Source organism: Oncorhynchus mykiss, chromosome 2 (assembly GCF_013265735.2).
Source record: "Oncorhynchus mykiss isolate Arlee chromosome 2, USDA_OmykA_1.1, whole genome shotgun sequence".
Classification (NCBI taxonomy): Eukaryota; Metazoa; Chordata; class Actinopteri; order Salmoniformes; family Salmonidae; genus Oncorhynchus; species Oncorhynchus mykiss.
Window position 1 is genome coordinate 3,527,370 of NC_048566.1, and position 21,923 is coordinate 3,549,292.

A 21,923-nucleotide genomic window follows, 5' to 3' on the forward strand; every position below is an offset into this window, starting at 1 on the left:
TTGCGTTTTGGTCCGCCTCTCCTTCAACAGAAGAATCCCGTGACATTAGTGTTATTGTCTGTATTGGTGAATAATGACAGGTTCATCAGGTCCCTCATGACACACATTTGAAACGTGGAAATGTACAGCGTAATGTGAAAGTAAGTTGTTACCAAGAGATGACTGATTAACTGGCAAAACACATGCTATTAAAAACAGTTGAAATACTGAGCATAACATAAAACCTCCTACAACAGCTATTGTGGATTGTAGATCTGAAAATATGAAGTTGAAACATGAAATCGGTTTACGTACCAAACAGCTTGGGGCCCCTGATAGTTGTGTCACTAAGATGCCACAATCTTCACAATAAATCTAAAACACTTCTTTCAATAGCTTCAAATAATTTGGCATCTTGGAACTGAGGAGGAGGGGAGGAATGAGGGTGGGAGGACTAGAGCCAACAGAACTGAGGAGGGGAGGAATGAGGGTGGGAGGACTAGAGTCAACAGAACTGAGGAGGGGAGGAATGAGGGTGGGAGGACTAGAGTCAACAGAACTGAGGTGGGGAAGACTAGAGTCAACAGAACTGAGGAGGGGAGGAATGAGGGTGGGAGGACTAGAGTCAACAGAACTGAAGAGGGGAGGACTAGAGTCAACAGAACTGAGGTGGGAGGACTAGAGTCAACAGAACTGAGGTGGGAGGACTAGAGTCAACAGAACTGAGGTGGGAGGACTAGAGTCAACAGAACTTAGGTGGGGAGGACTAGAGTCAACAGAACTGAAGAGGGGAGGAATGAGGGTGGGAGGACTAGAGTCAACAGAACTGAAGAGGGGAGGACTAGAGTCAACAGAACTGAGGAGGGGAGGACTAGAGTCAACAGAACTGAGGAGGGGAGGACTAGAGTCAACAGAACTGAGGAGGGGAGGACTAGAGTCAACAGAACTGAGGTGGGGAAGACTAGAGTCAACAGAACTGAGGTGGGAGGACTAGAGTCAACAGAACTGAAGAGGGGAGGACTAGAGTCAACAGAACTGAGGTGGGAGGACTAGAGTCAACAGAACTGAGGAGGGGAGGAATGAGGGTGGGAGGACTAGAGTCAACAGAACTGAGGTGGGAGGACTAGAGTCAACAGAACTGAGGTGGGGAGGAATGAGGGTGGGAGGACTAGAGTCAACAGAACTGAGGTGGGGAGGAATGGGGGTGGGAGGACTAGAGTCAACAGAACTGAGGTGGGGAGGACTAGAGTCAACAGAACTGAGGAGGGGAGGAATGAGGGTGGGAGGACTAGAGTCAACAGAACTGAGGTGGGAGGACTAGAGTCAACAGAACTGAGGTGGGGAGGAATGAGGGTGGGAGGACTAGAGTCAACAGAACTGAGGTGGGGAGGAATGGGGGTGGGAGGACTAGAGTCAACAGAACTGAGGTGGGAGGACTAGAGTCAACAGAACTGAAGAGGTGAGGACTAGAGTCAACAGAACTGAGGTGGGAGGACTAGAGTCAACAGAACTGAGGTGGGAGGACTAGAGTCAACAGAACTGAGGTGGGGAGGACTAGAGTCAACAGAACTGAGGAGGGGAGGAATGAGGGTGGGAGGACTAGAGTCAACAGAACTGAAGAGGTGAGGACTAGAGTCAACAGAACTGAGGAGGGGAGGACTAGAGTCAACAGAACTGAGGAGGGAGGACTAGAGTCAACAGAACTGAGGTGGGGAGGACTAGAGTCAACAGAACTGAGGAGGGGAGGAATGGGGGTGGGAGGACTAGAGTCAACAGAACTGGGCCCCAGGAAGCAACAAAGAGAAAATACCATGCATAATTATTTACACATTCAGAACTAAGAGAGAACATAATTAACACAACTCTGAGCTGCTCCACTGTCTGTCCAAGAGACCACCTTCTGCACCGTCTGAGACGACGAGCAGAGCTCTGTCTGTCACCACACACAGCATCACATGGAATGGACATGAGCTGAGTTCTGTTCTGTCCCGTCTGTCAGTGAGGCCGCTGGACAGTAAGTAGTATACAGGAGATCCCCCCTTTGCACAGTGGACATGAGCTGTGTCCTGTCTGTCAGTGAGGCCGCTGGACGGTAAGTAGTATACAGGAGACCCCCCTTAGCGCAGTGGACATGAGCTGTGTCCTGTCTGTCCTGTCAATGGGCAGGTGGTAGGCTAGCTAGGTACAGCTAGGTAGGATACCCTCCTCTGATGCTGCATGGTGCCACGGTGGCTCTCCTCTTATACGATGCGCGGTGCTGAGCGATCGTTGGTATTGGTCCTCTTCAGCTTGACCCCTCTCTGGATAACCAGCAGCATGTTTCCCCCCTGACCATCCAGAACCTCCCCCTCCTCCAGGGACCCCCCCTCGCCCTGACACTGGACCCTAGGCTGGTGGGGGGCCAAGGGAGGGTTTGTGGTTGCTTGACCACTCCAGAACGCCAGGGGAAGTACACCCAGCTCCCCCTCCTCTCCCTGGGCTGGAGACTCAGGGCTCTGGGCCTCCTCTGGTTCCTCCAGCCCTACTCCTGGTCCTCCAGGAATCCCCAGCCCCCCAGGGAATCCTCCCCCAACTAGGCCAGGCACGGTGGGGATCTTGACTGGGATGACGGGGGTCCGGATGGGGATGGGGCCGGTGGTCCCGCGGCGAGCCGAGGGCTTGGTGGAGGGCGTGCGGCGGATGGTGGCGACCCCTGGGGTCATGATGACGGAGCCAGCCGTAGAAGGTAGGCCGGCGGTGGAGGCTGGTCTCTTGGACTGGAACATCCTACGGTAGGACTGGCTGATGTCACTGTTACGGGGGATGGTGGATGACTTGTCAAACTCCTGCTGGTCAACCTCCTGGTCCCCTCCCATGGAGAAATAGTCATAGTCTGACACTGGAATAAACAGAGAGGGAGAGAGAGAGAGAGAAAGGGTTTATTATGGATCCCCATTAGTTCCTGTCAAGACAGCAGCTACTCTTCCTGGCGTTTATTATGGATCCCCATTAGTTCCTCCCAAGACAGCAGCTATTCTTCCTGGGGTTTATTATGGATCCCCATTAGTTCCTCCCAAGACAGCAGCTACTCTTCCTGGGGGTTTATTATGGATCCCCATTAGTTCCTGTCAAGACAGCAGCTACTCTTCCTGGCGTTTATTATGGATCCCCATTAGTTCCTCCCAAGACAGCAGCTATTCTTCCTGGGGTTTATTATGGATCCCCATTAGTTCCTCCCAAGACAGCAGCTACTCTTCCTGGGGGTTTATTATGGATCCCCATTAGTTCCTGCCAAAGCAGCAGCTACTCTTCCTGGGGTTTATTATGGATCCCCATTAGTTCCTGTCAAGACAGCAGCTACTCTTCCTGGGGTTTATTATGGATCCCCATTAGTTCCTACCAAGGCAGCAGCTACTCTTCCTGGGGTGTATTATGGATTCCCATTAGTTCCTGCCAAGGCAGCAGCTACTCTTCCTGGGGTTTATTATGGATCCCCATTAGTTCCTGTCAAGACAGCAGCTACTCTTCCTGGGGTCCAAACTAATTAAGGCAAAAACAAAACGGCACAATAAGTCTACCTTAAAAATATTGAATAATATGTTTTTTTCTTTAAAAATGTCCTTTTATGGGCCTCCAGAGTGGTACAGTATTACTACTAGACTCCTGGTTACTATGGTTTCCAGAGTGGTACAGTATTACTACTAGACTCCTAGTTACTATGGTCTCCAGAGTGGTACAGTATTACTACTAGACTCCTGGTTACTATGGTTTCCAGAGTGGTACAGTATTACTACTAGACTCCTGGTTACTATGGTTTCCAGAGTGGTACAGTATTACTACTAGACTCCTGGTTACTATGGTCTCCAGAGTAGTACAGTATTACTACTAGACTCCTGGTTACTATGGTTTCCAGAGTGGTACAGTATTACTTCTAGACTCCTGGTTACTATGGTCTCCAGAGTGGTACAGTATTACTACTAGACTCCTGGTTACTATGGTCTCCAGAGTGGTACAGTATTACTACTAGACTCCTGGTTACTATGGTCTCCAGTGTGGTACAGTATTACACTAGACTCCTGGTTACTATGGTCTCCAGAGTGGTACAGTATTACTACTAGACTCCTGGTTACTATGGTCTCCAGAGTGGTACAGTATTACTTCTAGACTCCTGGTTACTAGGGCTGTTTTTCATGTTTCGGGCTAGGCCCCTTAGTTCCAGTGAAGGGAAATGTTAACACTACAGCATACAATGACATTCTAGACGATTCTGTGCTTCCAACTTTGAGGCAACAGTTTGGGGAAGACCTTTTCCTGTTTCAGCATGACAATGCCCGCGTGCACAAAGCGAGGTCCATACAGAAATGGCTTGTCGAGATCGGTGTGGAAGAACTTGACTGGCCTGCACAGAGCCCTGACCTCAACCCCATCGATCACCTTTGGGATGAATTGGAACGCAGACTGCGAGCCAGGAGGCCTAACCGCCCAACTTCACTAATGCTCTTGTGGCTGAATGGAAGCAAGTCCCCGCAGCAATGTTCCAACATCTAGTAGAAAGCCTTCCCAGAAGAGTGGAGGCTGGTATAGCAGCAATGTTCCAACATCTAGTGGAAACCCTTCCCAGGAGAGTGGAGGCTGTTATAGCAGCAATGTTCCAACATCTAGTGGAAAGCCTTCCCAGAAGAGTGGAGGCTGTTATAGCAGCAAAGGGGGGGGACCAACTCCATATTAATGCCCATGATTTTGGAATGAGATTGTTCAACGAGCAGATGTCCACATACCTTTGGGCATTTAGTGTACCTGTATCCTATTTCTACCAGACACGTACCTGGTATAGAGACAACATCAGTTAGAATGCTTGACATACAGTGCCTTGCGAAAGTATTCGGCCCCCTTGAACTTTGCAACCTTTTGCCACATTTCAGGCTTCAAACATAAAGATATAAAACTGTATTTGTTTGTGAAGAATCAACAACAAGTGGGACACAATCATGAAGTGGAATGACATTTATTGGATATTTCAAACTATTTTAACAAATCGAAAACTGAAAAATTGGGCGTGCAAAATTATTCAGCCCCTTTACTTTCAGTGCAGCAAACTCTCTCCAGAAGTTCAGTGAGGATCTCTGAATGATCCAATGTTGACCTAAATGACTAATGATGATAAATACAATCCACCTGTGTGTAATCAAGTCTCCGTATAAATGCACCTGCACTGTGATAGTCTCAGAGGTCCGTTAAAAGCGCAGAGAGCATCATGAAGAACAAGGAACACACCAGGCAGGTCCGAGATACTGTTGTGAAGAAGTTTAAAGCCTGAATTGGATACAAAAATATTTCCCAAGCTTTAAACATCCCAAGGAGCACTGTGCAAGCAATAATATTGAAATGGAAGGAGTATCAGACCACTGCAAATCTACCAAGACCTGGCCGTCCCTCTAAACTTTCAGCTCATACAAGGAGAAGACTAATCAGAGATGCAGCCAAGAGGCCCATGATCACTCTGGATGAACTGCAGAGATCTACAGCTGAGGTGGGAGACTCTGTCCATAGGACAACAATCGGTCGTATATTGCACAAATCTGGCCTTTATGGAAGAGTGGCAAGAAGAAAGCCATTTCTTAAAGATATCCTTAAAAAGTGTAGTTTAAAGTTTGCCACAAGCCACCTGGGAGACACACCAAACATGTGGAAGAAGGTGCTCTGGTCAGATGAAACCAAAATTGAACTTTTTGGCAACAATGCAAAACGTTATGTTTGGCGTAAAAGCAACACAGCTGAACACACCATCCCCACTGTCAAACATGGTGGTGGCAGCATCATGGTTTGGGCCTGCTTTTCTTCAGCAGGGACAGGGAAGATGGTCAAAATTGATGGGAAGATGGATGGAGCCAAATACAGGACCATTCTGGAAGAAAACCTGATGGAGTCTGCAAAAGACCTGAGACTGGGACGGAGATTTGTCTTCCAACAAGACAATGATCCAAAACATAAAGCAAAATCTACAATGGAATGGTTCAAAAATAAACATATCCAGGTGTTAGAATGGCCAAGTCAAAGTCCAGACCTGAATCCAATCGAGAATCTGTGGAAAGAACTGAAAACTGCTGTTCACAAATGCTCTCCATCCAACCTCACTGAGCTTGAGCTGTTTTGCAAGGAGGAATGGGAAAAAATGTCAGTCTCTCGATGTGCAAAACTGATAGAGACATACCCCAAGCGACTTACAGCTGTAATCGCAGCAAAAGGTGGCGCTACAAAGTATTAACTTAAGGGGGCTGAATAATTTTGCACGCCCAATTTTTCAGTTTTTGATTTGTTAAAAAAGTTTGAAATATCCAATAAATGTCGTTCCACTTCATGATTGTGTCCCACTTGTTGTTGATTCTTCACAAAAAAATACAATTTTATATCTTTATGTTTGAAGCCTGAAATGGGGCAAAAGGTCGCAAAGTTCAAGGGGGCCGAATACTTTCGCAAGGCACTGTATTTACACAGAAGGATATGGTGCCACAAGTCATGCACGCCTTTGCATATTTTCTCAGTGTGTTTGTGTGTTTGTGTGTGTGTGTGTTAACCTTGTGAAGGTATGGTGTCCTCTGAACAGCACGGGGTGGTACTCTGGGTACTGTAGCCACTAGAACAGTGTAGAGAGTCCCTACTGGAACGCTGTGTGTGTGAGTCCAGCTGTAGACCTCTGGACAGGGCCAGAGCCAGCTCCTCATGGGCCTCCATCTCACACACCTGGAGACAGACAGACACAGACAGACAGACACAGACACAGACACACACACACACACACACCTTGGGTTAGAAAACGTAATCCTTCTTTGAGCAGCATGAAGATAAATCAATCGATATAAACTGGATGGTTTGAGCCCTGAATTCTGATTGGCTGAAGGCCGTGGTATATCAGACCGTATACCACGGGTATGACAAAACATTTAGTTTTACTGCTCTAATTACGTTGGCAACCAGTTTATAATCATTGTGCCTAAGAGCAGCCCTTTGCTGTGTTATATTGGCCACCTCCTCGGACCTTATTGCTTAATTATAAACTGGTTGGTTTGAACCCTGAATGCTGACTGGCTGACAGCTGTGGTATATTGGCCACCTCCTCGGACCTTATTGCTTAATTATAAACTGGTTGGTTTGAACCCTGAATGCTGACTGGCTGACAGCTGTGGTATATTGGCCACCTCCTCGGACCTTACTGCTTAATTATAAACTGGTTGGTTTGAACCCTGAATGCTGACTGGCTGACAGCTGTGGTATATTGGCCACCTCTTCTGGCCTTATTGCTTAATTATAAACTGGTTGGTTTGAACCCTGAATGCTGACTGGCTGACAGCAGTGGTATATTGGCCACCTCTTCTGGCCTTATTGCTTAATTATAAACTGGTTGGTTTGAACCCTGAATGCTGACTGGCTGACAGCTGTGGTATATTGGCCACCTCTTCTGGCCTTATTGCTTAATTATAAACTGGTTGGTTTGAACCCTGAATGCTGACTGGCTGACAGCAGTGGTATATTGGCCACCTCTTCTGGCCTTATTGCTTAATTATAAACTGGTTGGTTTGAACCCTGAATGCTGACTGGCTGACAGCTGTGGTATATTGGCCACCTCTTCTGGCCTTATTGCTTAATTATAAACTGGTTGGTTTGAACCCTGAATGCTGACTGGCTGACAGCCGTGGTATATTGGCCACCTCTTCTGGCCTTATTGCTTAATTATAAACTGGTTGGTTTGAACCCTGAATGCTGACTGGCTGACAGCTGTGGTATATTGGCCACCTCTTCTGGCCTTATTGCTTAATTATAAACTGGTTGGTTTGAACCCTGAATGCTGACTGGCTGACAGCTGTGGTATATTAGAACGTATACCACGGGTATGACAAAACGTTTGTTTTTCCTGCTCTAATTACGTTGGTAACCAGTTTATAATAGCAATAAGGTACCTCTGGGGTTTGTGGTGTATGGCCAATATACCACGGGCTAAGGGCTGTGTCCAGGCACTCCGCGTTGCGTCGTGCTTAAGAACAGAGTGTAGCTGTGGTGGAGTGGCCATATACCACAAACCCCCATGGTGCCTTATTACTGAAATATATCACAGACATTTAATCACACAATGGACAGATGTGTCCCCCCCCCCCCACACACACACACACAGACACACACACACACAAACTAGACATTTCAAGAAAAATTGTGTGACTTGCTTCAGATAATGGTATAAAATATAGATTAACTTCTCTGGGATAGGGGGCAGCATTTTCACTTTTGGGTGAATAGTGTGCCCAGAGTGAACTGCCTCCTACTCAGTCCCAGATTCTAATATATGCATATTATTATTAGTATTGGATAGAAAACACTCTGAAGTTTCTAAAACTGTTTGAATGATGTCTGTGAGTATAACATAACTCATATGACAGGCAAAAACCTGAGAAAAAATCCAAACAGGAAGTAGTTTTTGAACTCAGCCCCTATCAAATTCGCAGTGGGAAATGGGTTATTTTTCACTTCCTAAGGCTTCCACTAGATGTCAACTGTCTTTAGAATGTTGTTTCAGGCTGCTCCTGTGAAGGGGGGTCAGATGAGAGCTGTTTGACTAAGGGGTCTGTCAGCAGCCTCGTTCTCATTCACGCGCATTTCACGAGAGGTATCTCTCGTTCCATTGCTTTTCTACAGAAAAGCAATGGAACAAATTCTCCGGTTGGAACATTATTGAACATTTATGATAAAAACATCCTAAAGATTGATTATTTTCTTGGTTTGACAAGTTTCTTCGACCTATAATATAACTTTTTGAACTTTTCGTCCGACTGGACCAAAACGCGCTTTTGGATTTGTTTACCAAACGCCCTAACAAAAGAAGCTATTTGGACATAAATGATGGACATTATCGAACAAAACAAGCATTTATTGTGGAACTGCGATTCATGGGAATGCATTCTGATGAAGATCATCAAAGGTAAGTGAATATTTATAATGTTATTTATGACTAATGTTGACTACCCAACATGGCAGATATTGCTCTGGCTGCTTTGGGCTCTGAGCGCCGTTCTCAGATTGTGCTTTTTCCGTAAAGTTTTTTTGAAATCTGACACAGCGGTTGCATTAAGGAGAAGTGTAATCCAAAGTTCCATGCATAACACTTGAATTTTCATCAACATTTATAATGAGTATTTCTGTGAATTCATGTGGCTCTCTGCAATATCACTGCATGTTTTGGAACTACTGAACATAACACGCCAATGTAAAATACGATTTTTACCGAACAAAACATACATGTATAGTGTAACATGAAGTCCTATGAGTGTCATCTGATGAAGGTCATAAAAGGTTAGTGATTCATTTTATCTCTAATTGTGCTTTTTGTGACTCCTTTTCTGTGAGTTGGTGGTGACCTAACCCTAACATGATCGTTTGTGGAGCTTTCGCTGTATAGCATTTTTGAAATCAGACACGTGGCTGGATTAACGAGAATTCTATCTTTAAAATGGTGCCTAATACTTGTATGTTTGAGAAATTTGATGTATGAGATTTCTGATGATTTGTATTTGGCGCCCTGCAATTTCATTGGCTGTTGGCGAGGGGTTCCACTAGCGGAACTCCCAGTCCTAGACAGGTTAAAGCATGTGTCCAGCTGACCTTGGGTGGTGGAGGTAATGCTTGACTCCTGCTCCCTGGTGCTGGGATGACTCCAGCAGGCAGTGGTAGACTCCTGCCCCCAGGTGCTGGGATGACACCAGCAGGCAGTGGTAGACTCCTGCCCCCAGGTGCTGGGATGACACCAGCAGGCAGTGGTAGTGGGGCATAGCTGGTGTCTGCTGGTACAGGATCCTTGTCCTTCCTCCTTCTAAGGGTGTTCACCATGGGCTGGTCATAGGGTCCTGGTTTAGCCCAGTCCTACAGGATACAGAAATATAGCTGAGTTCACCTCCTCTACCCAGTCCTACAGGATACAGAAATATAGCTGAGTTCACCTCCTCTACCCAGTCCTACAGGATACAGATACATAGCTGAGTTCACCTCCTCTACCCAGTCCTAAGCTGAGTTCACCTCCTCTACCCAGTCCTACAGGATACAGAAATATAGCTGAGTTCACCTCCTCTACCCAGTCCTACAGGATACAGATACATAGCTGAGTTCACCTCCTCTACCCAGTCCTAAGCTGAGTTCACCTCCTCTACCCAGTCCTACAGGATACAGAAATATAGCTGAGTTCACCTCCTCTACCCAGTCCTACAGGATACAGAAATATAGCTGAGTTCACCTCCTATACCCAGTCCTAAAGGATACAGAAATATAGCTGAGTTCACCTCCTCTACCCAGTCCTAAAGGATACAGAAATATAGCTGAGTTCACCTCCTCTACCCAGTCCTACAGGATACAGAAATATAGCTGAGTTCACCTCCTCTACCTAGTCCTACATGATACAGAAATATAGCTGAGTTCACCTCCTCTGCCCAGTCCTACATGATACAGATACATAGCTGAGTTCACCTCCTCTACCCAGTCCTACAGGATACAGAAATATAGCTGAGTTCACCTCCTCTACCTAGTCCTACATGATACAGAAATATAGCTGAGTTCACCTCCTCTGCCCAGTCCTACAGGATACAGAAATATAGCTGAGTTCACCTCCTCTACCTAGTCCTACAGGATACAGAAATATAGCTGAGTTTACCTCCTCTACCCAGTCCTACAGTATACAGAAATATAGCAGAGTTCACCTCCTCTACCCAGTCCTACAGGATACAGAAATATAGCTGACTTCACCTCCTCTACCCAGTCCTACAGGATACAGATACATAGCTGAGTTCACCTCCTCTACCCAGTCCTACAGGATACAGATACATAGCTGAGTTCACCTCCTCTACCCAGTCCTACAGGATACAGATACATAGCTGAGTTCACCTCCTCCACACAGAGCTTGGTATCCCTAGCTGTGCTCTTTAATCATGGGCCTCTGAAGATCCTGTCAGCCGGGGATTCTGAACTATTATCACCATCTTCAAATACATCTTCTGCAGGAACACATCTGAAATCTACCAATGAAACGTGTAGAAGACGATGCAGTATATCGTCCCACAGTCCTTTTTCAATCTGACTGTAACATAATCATAATGTCATAGTAATTCAGAGGGTCCTACGTAATGACAGGATGTTGATGTTTCAGGAACACAAGGAGTCAGGACATGATGAGGAGGAGGACTGAACCAATAAACAAACCTTCCAGCTGGGGACTTTAGAGGTGGGGACCATGTTAGGCCCCAGGGTGCAGTAATGAGGGTAGTCAGGTAGCAGGGCCGAGCCCGGCCTGGACCACGACTGGGACGGACAGGAGGAGGAGGAGGAGGTGATGGAGGTGGAATGGGAGGAGGGAGGGAAGAGGGGGTAGGAACCCACCAGGCCTGAGCCCCCTCCCATCAGGTAGGACCCCCCCAGGCCTGAGCCCCCTCCCATCAGGTATGAAGAGTCTGAATGATGGTGATCCCCGTAGTGGTCATACCCGTTAGACAACTGAGCATGAGCAGGGGAACGGAATGACACAAACAAACAAACAAACAAACAAACAAACAAACAAACAAACATAAAAACACAAAATTTGAGAAATTTGTCAAATTATAAAAAACCAACACAATAGGGTCAGGATAATAGGGTCAGGATAATAAAACAACACAATAGGGTCAGGATAATACAACAACACAATAGGGTCAGGATAATAAACCAACACAATAGGGTCAGGATAATAAACCAACACAATAGGGTCAGGATAATAAACCAACACAATAGGGTCAGGATAATAAACCAACACAATAGGGTCAGGATAATAAAACAACACAATAGGGTCAGGATAATAAACCAACACAATAGGGTCAGGATAATAAAACAACACAATAGGGTCAGGACAATAGAGTCAGGATAATAAACCAACACAATAGGGTCAGGACAATAGAGTCAGGATAATAAAACAACACAATAGGGTCAGGATAATAAAACAACACAATAGGGTCAGGACAATAGAGTCAGGATAATAAACCAACACAATAGGGTCAGGACAATAGAGTCAGGATAATAAAACAACACAATAGGGTCAGGATAATAAACCAACACAATAGGGTCAGGATAATAAAACAACACAATAGGGCCAGGATAATAAACCAACACAATAGGGTCAGGACAATAAACCAACACAATAGGGTCAGGATAATAAACAGACACAATAGGGTCAGGATAATAAAACAACACAATAGGGTCAGGATAATAAACCGACACAATAGGGTCAGGATAATAAAACAACACAATAGGGCCAGGATAATAAACCGACACAATAGGGTCAGGACAATAGGGTCAGGATAATAAAACAACACAATAGGGTCAGGATAATAAAACAACACAATAGGGTCAGGATAATAAACCGACACAATAGGGTCAGGATAATAAAACAACACAATAGGGTCAGGATAATAAACCAACACAATAGGGTCAGGATAATAAAACAACACAATAGGGTCAGGATAATAAACCGACACAATAGGGTCAGGATAATAAAACAACACAATAGGGTCAGGATAATAAACCAACACAATAGGGTCAGGATAATAAAACAACACAATAGGGTCAGGATAATAAACCGACACAATAGGGTCAGGATAATAAAACAACACAATAGGGTCAAGATAATAAAACAACACAATAGGGTCAGGATAATAAACCAACACAATAGGGTCAGGATAATAAACCAACACAATAGGGTCAGGATAATAAACCAACACAATAGGGTCAGGATAATAAACCAACACAATAGGGTCAGGACAATAGAGTCAGGATAATAAACCAACACAATAGGGTCAGGATAATAAACAGACACAATAGGGTCAGGATAATAAAACAACACAATAGGGTCAGGATAATAAAACAACACAATAGGGTCAGGATAATAAACCAACACAATAGGGTCAGGATAATAAAACAACACAATAGGGTCAGGATAATAAACCAACACAATAGGGTCAGGATAATAAACCAACACAATAGGGTCAGGATAATAAAACAACACAATAGGGTCAGGATAATAAAACAACACAATAGGGTCAGGATAATAAACCAACACAATAGGGTCAGGATAATAAACCAACACAATAGGGTCAGGATAATAAACCAACACAATAGGGTCAGGATAATAAAACAACACAATCAGAAACACAAGATAAAAGTTGATGAATGAAACACAAATAAGTCAACATTTCGGAAGAACAAATAAACAAAAGGAGTAAACTAAGAAAATGAATCCTGCCTGATTGACAAACCGGACCGCGGTTCTGAATCCTGCCTGATTGACAAACCGGACCGCGGTTCTGAATCCTGCCTGATTGACAAACCGGACCGCGGTTCTGAATCCTGCCTGATTGACAAACCGGACCGCGGTTCTGAATCCTGCCTGATTGACAAACCGGACCGCGGTTCTGAATCCTGCCTGATTGACAAACCGGACCGCGGTTCTGAATTCTGAAATGTATGTGAACGACCATGACGACCCATGAGACTGGATACGAAACAGCAGCGATCAGAGACAGGTTAAAGGAAGCTGTGGGTGGAACACCTGGATGGGGTAGAGGGGTGTGGAGAAGGTGAACACGATGGTTCCTGTGAGGAGAATCTAGAATAAGGCCCACAGCAAGGAGACGAGGGGTAGGGTATCTATCATGAGAGGGGACGAGGGGTAGGGTATCTATCATGAGAGGGGACGAGGGGTAGGGTATCTATCATGAGAGGGGACGAGGGGTAGGGTATCTATCATGAGAGGGGACGAGGGGTAGGGTATCTATCATGAGAGGGGACAAGGGGTAGGGTATCTATCATGAGAGGGGACGAGGGGTAGGGTATCTATCATGAGAGGAGACGAGGGGTAGGGTATATATCATGAGAGGAGACGAGGGGTAGGGTATCTATCATGAGGGGGGACGAGGGGTAGGGTATCTATCATGAGAGGGGACGAGGGGTAGGGTATCTATCATGAGAGGGGACGAGGGGTAGGGTATCTATCATGAGAGGAGACGAGGGGTAGGGTATCTATCATGAGAGGGGACGAGGGGTAGGGTATCTATCATGAGAGGAGACGAGGGGTAGGGTATATATCATGAGAGGAGACGAGGGGTAGGGTATCTATCATGAGGGGGGACGAGGGGTAGGGTATCTATCATGAGAGGGGACGAGGGGTAGGGTATCTATCATGAGAGGGGACGAGGGGTAGGGTATCTATCATGAGAGGGGACGAGGGGTAGGGTATCTATCATGAGAGGGGACAAGGGGTAGGGTATCTATCATGAGAGGGGACGAGGGGTAGGGTATCTATCATGAGAGGGGACGAGGGGTAGGGTATCTATCATGAGAGGGGACGAGGGGTAGGGTATCTATCATGAGAGGGGACGAGGGGTAGGGTATCTATCATGAGAGGGGACGAGGGGTAGGGTATCTATCATGTGAGGGGACGAGGGGTAGGGTATCTATCATGAGAGGGGACGAGGGGTAGGGTATCTATCATGAGAGGGGACGAGGGGTAAGGAGTATTTCACCTTGTCAACTGCAGCCAGAGGCCCTCCTGAGGTGGGAGAGCTGCACTCACTGACTGACTGGCAGGTGTCAGAGGCCTCAGACGAGCCAGAGCTGGAGCAAGGCTGGAGGAACGGCAGGTTGGGTGGAGGCAGACAGACACGACAGAGGACAAGCACAAGACGAGAGCAGAGAGTTTTGGTGTTAAAAAAAAGAGAGGAGTTTGAGTTCAGGGTAGGGTTAAAAGATGAACGGATATGAACATACACGCAGTCACAGACAGTCACACACAGTCACAGACAGTCACAGACAGTCACACACAGTCACACACAGTCACAGACAGTCACAGACAGTCACACACAGTCACAGACGGTCAAATATGGTCACAGACAGTCACAGACAGTCACAGACAGTCACACACAGTCACAGACAGTCAAACATGGCCACAGACCGTCACAGACAGTCACAGACAGTCACACACAGTCACAGACAGTCAAACATGGCCACAGACCGTCACAGACAGTCACAGACATTCACACATGGCCAGACAGTCACAGTCAGTCACAGACAGTCACAGACAGTCACAGACAGTCAAACATGGCCACAGACAGTCACAGACAGTCACAGACAGTCACACACAGTCACACACAGTCACACACAGTCACAGACAGTCACAGACAGTCACACGCAGTCACAGACAGTCACACACAGTCACATACAGTCACACGCAGTCACAGGCAGTCACACGCAGTCACAGACAGTCACACACAGTCACAGACAGTCACAGACAGTCACACACAGTCACAGACAGCCACAGACAGTCACACACAGTCACAGACAGTCACAGACAGTCACACATAGTCACAGACAGTCACAGACAGTCACAGACAGTCACAGACAGTCACACATAGTCACAGACAGTCACACACAGTCACAGACAGTCACACATAGTCACAGACAGTCACACATAGCCACACACAGTCACAGACAGTCACAGACCGCCAAATATGGTCACAGACAGTCACAGACAGTTACACACAGTCACACACAGTCACAGACCGTCAAATATCGTCACACACAGTCACAGACCGTCACACACAGTCACAGACTGTCACATTCGGTCACAGACCGTCACATATGGTCACAGACAGTCACAGACAGTCACAGACAGTCACAGACAGTCAAACATGGCCACAGACAGTCACAGACAGTCACAGACAGTCACAGACAGTCACACCGGAATAGAACACATAAAGGAGAGGAAGGCGTGTATTGTAGCCAGCACATAAAGACAGAACAGCAGGGAAGACGTCAGAAGGCATCAATCAGTCGGTGAGCTGCATCAGCACGTTTAAAAACAACAGTTCCCTGCCAGCAGGGAGGTTAGCACCGAGATTCAGCGGGGGAATTAGCTGAAGTGAAACAAAACAGAGGTGAGTCAGAGGATAGATATCATTTAGCATTAACTGTCCTTGTGGACAGCAGAGGGAGAAGCAGATAGACAGTCTGGTACTAAGCATCATGGTTAAAGAGTTTAAAGCCAGACACAGAAAGCCCAGGAGTAGTATTCTCCTGGGGGTTTTCTATGGAGTAGTATTCTCCTGGGGGTTTTCTATGGAGTAGTATTCTCCTGGTGGTTTTCTATGGAGTAGTATTCTCCTGGTGGTTTTCTATGGAGTAGTATTCTCCTGGGGGTTTTCTATAGAGTAGTATTCTCCTGGTGGTTTTCTATAGAGTAGTATTCTCCTGGTGGTTTTCTATGGAGTAGTATTCTCCTGGTGGTTTTCTATGGAGTAGTATTCTCCTGGTGGTTTTCTATGGAGTAGTATTCTCCTGGTGGTTTTCTATGGAGTAGTATTCTCCTGGTGGTTTTCTATGGAGTAGTATTCTCCTGGTGGTTTTCTATGGAGTTATATTCTCCTGGTGGTTTTCTATGGAGTAGTATTCTCCTGGTGGTTTTCTATGGAGTGGTATTCTCCTGGGGGTTTTCTATGGAGTAGTATTCTCCTGGTGGTTTTCTATGGAGTAGTATTCTCCTCTGTGGTTTTCTATGGAGTAGTATTCTCCTGGGGGTTTTCTATGGAGTAGTATTCTCCTGGGGGTTTTCTATGGAGTAGTATTCTCCTCTGTGGTTTTCTATGGAGTAGTATTCTCCTGGTGGTTTTCTATGGAGTAGTATTCTCCTGGGGGTTTTCTATGGAGTAGTATTCTCCTGGTGGTTTTCTATGGAGTAGTATTCTCCTGGGGGTTTTCTATAGAGTAGTATTCTCCTGGGGGTTTTCTATAGAGTAGTATTCTCCTGGGGGTTTTCTATGGAGTAGTATTCTCCTGGGGGTTTTCTATGGAGTAGTATTCTCCTGGGGGTTTTCTATAGAGTAGTATTCTCCTGGTGGTTTTCTATGGAGTAGTATTCTCCTGGTGGTTTTCTATGGAGTAGTATTCTCCTGGTGGTTTTCTATGGAGTAGTATTCTCCTGGTGGTTTTCTATGGAGTAGTATTCTCCTCTGTGGTTTTCTATGGAGTAGTATTCTCCTGGTGGTTTTCTATGGAGTAGTATTCTCCTCTGTGGTTTTCTATGGAGTAGTATTCTCCTGGTGGTTTTCTATGGAGTAGTATTCTCCTCTGGGGTTTTCTATGGAGTAGTATTCTCCTGGTGGTTTTCTATGGAGTAGTATTCTCCTCTGGGGTTTTCTATGGAGTAGTATTCTCCTGGTGGTTTTCTATGGAGTAGTATTCTCCTCTGTGGTTTTCTATGGAGTAGTATTCTCCTGGTGGTTTTCTATGGAGTAGTATTCTCCTGGTGGTTTTCTATAGAGTAGTATTCTCCTGGGGGTTTTCTATGGAGTAGTATTCTCCTGGGGGTTTTCTATGGAGTAGTATTCTCCTGGTGGTTTTCTATGGAGTAGTATTCTCCTGGTGGTTTTCTATGGAGTAGTATTCTCCTGGTGGTTTTCTATGAAGTAGTATTCTCCTGCTGGTTTTCTATGAAGTAGTATTCTCCTGGGGGTTTTCTATGGAGTAGTATTCTCCTGGTGGTTTTCTATGGAGTAGTATTCTCCTCTGTGGTTTTCTATGGAGTAGTATTCTCCTGGGGGTTTTCTATGGAGTAGTATTCTCCTGGGGGTTTTCTATGGAGTAGTATTCTCCTGGGGGTTTTCTATGGAGTAGTATTCTCCTGGGGGTTTTCTATGGAGTAGTATTCTCCTGGGGGTTTTCTATGGAGTAGTATTATCCTGGGGGTTTTCTATGGAGTAGTATTCTCCTCTGTGGTTTTCTATGGAGTAGTATTATCCTGGGGGTTTTCTATGGAGTAGTATTCTCCTCTGTGGTTTTCTATGGAGTAGTATTCTCCTGGTGGTTTTCTATGGAGTAGTATTCTCCTGGTGGTTTTCTATGGAGTAATATTCTCCTGGTGGTTTTCTATGGAGTAGTATTCTCCTGGGGGTTTTCTATGGAGTAGTATTCTCCTGGGGGTTTTCTATGGAGTAGTATTCTCCTGGGGGTTTTCTATGGAGTAATATTCTCCTGGTGGTTTTCTATGGAGTAGTATTCTCCTGCTGGTTTTCTATGGAGTAGTATTCTCCTGGGGGTTTTCTATGGAGTAGTATTCTCCTGGGGGTTTTCTATGGAGTAGTATTCTCCTGGGGGTTTTCTATGGAGTAGTATTCTCCTGGGGGTTTTCTATGAAGTAGTATTCTCCTGGTGGTTTTCTATGGAGTAGTATTCTCCTGGTGGTTTTCTATGGAGTAGTATTCTCCTGGTGGTTTTCTATGGAGTAGTATTCTCCTGGGGGTTTTCTATGGAGTAGTATTCTCCTGGTGGTTTTCTATGGAGTAGTATTCTCCTGGTGGTTTTCTATGGAGTAGTATTCTCCTGGTGGTTTTCTATGGAGTAGTATTCTCCTGGTGGTTTTCTATGGAGTAGTATTCTCCTGGTGGTTTTCTATGGAGTAGTATTCTCCTGGTGGTTTTCTATGGAGTAGTATTCTCCTGGTGGGTTTCTATGGAGTAGTATTCTCCTGGTGGTTTTCTATGGAGTAGTATTCTCCTGGGGGTTTTCTATGGAGTAGTATTCTCCTGGGGGTTTTCTATGGAGTGGTATTCTCCTGGGGGTTTTCTATGGAGTAGTATTCTCCTGGTGGTTTTCTATGGAGTAGTATTCTCCTGGTGGTTTTCTATGGAGTAGTATTCTCCTGGGGGTTTTCTATGGAGTAGTATTCTCCTGGTGGTTTTCTATGGAGTGGTATTCTCCTGGTGGTTTTCTATGGAGTAGTATTCTCCTGGGGGTTTTCTATGGAGTGGTATTCTCCTGGTGGTTTTCTATGGAGTAGTATTCTCCTGGGGGTTTTCTATGGAGTAGTATTCTCCTGGTGGTTTTCTATGGAGTAGTATTCTCCTGGGGGTTTTCTATGGAGTGGTATTCTCCTGGGGGTTTTCTATGGAGTAGTATTCTCCTGGGGGTTTTCTATGGAGTAGTATTCTCCTGGGGGTTTTCTATGGAGTAGTATTCTCCTGGGGGTTTTCTATGGAGTAGTATTCTCCTGGTGGTTTTCTATGGAGTAGTATTCTCCTGGTGGTTTTATATGGAGTAGTATTCTCCTGGGGGTTTTCTATGGAGTAGTATTCTCCTGGGGGTTTTCTATGGAGTAGTATTCTCCTGGTGGTTTTCTATGGAGTAGTATTCTCCTGGGGGTTTTCTATGGAGTAGTATTCTCCTGCTGGTTTTCTATGGAGTAGTATTCTCCTGGGGGTTTTCTATGGAGTAGTATTCTCCTGGGGGTTTTCTATGGAGTAGTATTCTCCTGGGGGTTTTCTATGGAGTAGTATTCTCCTGGGGGTTTTCTATGGAGTAATATTCTCCTGGGGGTTTTCTATGGAGTAGTATTCCCCTGGGGGTTTTCTATGGAGTAGTATTCTCCTGGGGGTTTTCTATGGAGTAGTATTCTCCTGGGGGTTTTCTATGGAGTAGTATTCTCCTGGTGGTTTTCTATGGAGTAGTATTCTCCTGCTGGTTTTCTATGGAGTAATATTCTCCTGGGGGTTTTCTATAGAGTAGTATTCTCCTGGGGGTTTTCTATAGAGTAGTATTCCCCTGGGGGTTTTCTATGGAGTAGTATTCTCCTGCTGGTTTTCTATGGAGTAATATTCTCCTGGGGGTTTTCTATAGAGTAGTATTCTCCTGGGGGTTTTCTATAGAGTAGTATTCTCCTGGGGGTTTTCTATAGAGTAGTATTCTCCTGCTGGTTTTCTATGGAGTAGTATTCTCCTGGGGGTTTTCTATGGAGTAGTATTCTCCTGCTGGTTTTCTATGGAGTAGTATTCTCCTGGGGGTTTTCTATGGAGTAGTATTCTCCTGGTGGTTTTCTATGGAGTAGTATTCTCCTGGGGGTTTTCTATAGAGTAGTATTCTCCTGGTGGTTTTCTATGGAGTAGTATTCTCCTGGTGGTTTTCTATGGAGTAGTATTCTCCTCTGGGGTTTTCTATGGAGTAGTATTCTCCTGGGGGTTTTCTATGGAGTAGTATTCTCCTGGTGGTTTTCTATGGAGTAGTATTCTCCTGGTGGTTTTCTATGGAGTAGTATTCTCCTGCTGGTTTTCTATGGAGTAGTATTCTCCTGGTGGTTTTCTATGGAGTAGTATTCTCCTGGTGCTTTTCTATGGAGTAGTATTCTCCTGGTGGTTTTCTATGGAGTAGTATTCTCCTGGTGGTTTTCTATGGAGTAGTATTCTCCTGGGGGTTTTCTATGGAGTAGTATTCTCCTGGGGGTTTTCTATGGAGTAGTATTCTCCTGGGGGTTTTCTATGGAGTAGTATTCTCCTGGTGGTTTTCTATAGAGTAGTATTCTCCTGGGGGTTTTCTATAGAGTAGTATTCTCCTGGTGGTTTTCTATGGAGTAGTATTCTCCTGGGGGTGGGGACTCTACTATAGACTGACAGTGACCTAACAGAGGAAGTTGGCCTTGTAAGGAGTTGTAACGAACCTCAACTATAACTGAGTTCCAAGCCTCTATTCAAGGTTGTCCCAAAGCAGAGTGGGTGAGGAGCTACATTGAGGGATTGAGGTTTAATTAGACCCTCTGAAAGCCACTTTTTATTTAACCTTTATTTAACCAGGTAAGTCAGTTAAGAACAAATTCTTATTTACAATTACAGACAGTGGGTTAACTGCCTTGTTCAGGGGCAGAACGACAGATTTTTACCTTGTCAGCTCAGGGATTCGATCTAGCAACCTTTCGGTTACTACTATAGACTGACAGTATAGACTGACACTCTAACCACTAGGCTACCTGCCGCCACCTTGGACTGAGCCAGGATGGTTTGTGATCAGGGTTAGGGCTCCCCATCATGACCAATAGACTCCAGGGGTGAACACCAAGGCCTGCTCATGTGGTCAACCTTGTCTGAACCTGTAGTCTTCTGGACCAACCTCTCCCCTGACCATAATGTCAGGAGGTTTTATGACTACTATAATAGCAGTATAATATCCTCAGTCATCTAGAAAGCATATCCACATACACACAGATGAGTTTTCAACTAGTAAGAGAATAGTTTGATCAAGGCTTATGTACTGTTACCAAAGAGGAAGTCAGAGAGGAACTCTCTCAGCTGAGGTACTGACAGGACTGGTCTGTAGAACAGCCAGCCCAGTTACTGACCTCCCAACAGGACTCTGGTAGTTCAGCTGAGGTACTGACAGGACTGGTCTGTAGAACAGCCAGCCCAGTTACTGACCTCCCAACAGGGACTCTGGTAGTTCAGCTGAGGTACTGACAGGACTGGTCTGTAGAACAGCCAGCCCAGTTACTGACCTCCCAACAGGACTCTGGTAGTTCAGCTGAGGTACTGACAGGACTGGTCTGTAGAACAGCCAGCCCAGTTACTGACCTCCCAACAGGACTCTGGTAGTTCAGCTGAGGTACTGACAGGACTGGTCTGTAGAACAGCCAGCCCAGTTACTGACCTCCCAACAGGACTCTGGTAGTTCAGCTGAGGTACTGACAGGACTGGTCTGTAGAACAGCCAGCCCAGTTACTGACCTCCCAACAGGACTCTGGTAGTTCAGCTGAGGTACTGACAGGACTGGTCTGTAGAACAGCCAGCCCAGTTACTGACCTCCCAACAGGACTCTGGTAGTTCAGCTGAGGTACTGACAGGACTGGTCTGTAGAACAGCCAGCCCAGTTACTGACCTCCCAACAGGACTCTGGTAGTTCAGCTGAGGTACTGACAGGACTGGTCTGTAGTACAGCCAGCCCAGTTACTGACCTCCCAACAGGACTCTGGTAGTTCAGCTGAGGTACTGACAGGACTGGTCTGTAGAACAGCCAGCCCAGTTACTGACCTCCCAACAGGACTCTGGTAGTTCAGCTGAGGTACTGACAGGACTGGTCTGTAGAACAGCCAGCCCAGT

General features: G+C 45.7%; 1 protein-coding gene across 11 annotated transcripts in view; it reads right to left on the reverse strand.

Moving 5' to 3' along the window:
* The window catches only part of LOC110512975 (protein MTSS 1), a 136,034-nt gene continuing 114,111 nt past the window's right edge, over nucleotides 1-21,923 (reverse strand). For 6 of the 11 annotated variants that reach the window (XM_036935289.1, XM_036935308.1, XM_036935299.1 and 3 more), the window contains 5 exons: nucleotides 14,538-14,639; nucleotides 11,191-11,481; nucleotides 9,607-9,864; nucleotides 6,534-6,699; nucleotides 1-2,857 (listed from right to left, as the gene is read on the reverse strand). In XM_036935289.1, the coding sequence (XP_036791184.1) occupies nucleotides 2,220-2,857; nucleotides 6,534-6,699; nucleotides 9,607-9,864; nucleotides 11,191-11,481; nucleotides 14,538-14,639 (1,455 nt within the window). In that variant the 3' untranslated portion in view covers nucleotides 1-2,219. The remainder of the gene's footprint in view (nucleotides 2,858-6,533; nucleotides 6,700-9,606; nucleotides 9,865-11,190; nucleotides 11,482-14,537; nucleotides 14,640-21,923) is intronic. The other 5 variants (XM_036935327.1, XM_036935317.1, XM_036935326.1 and 2 more) reach the window with 2 other exon arrangements.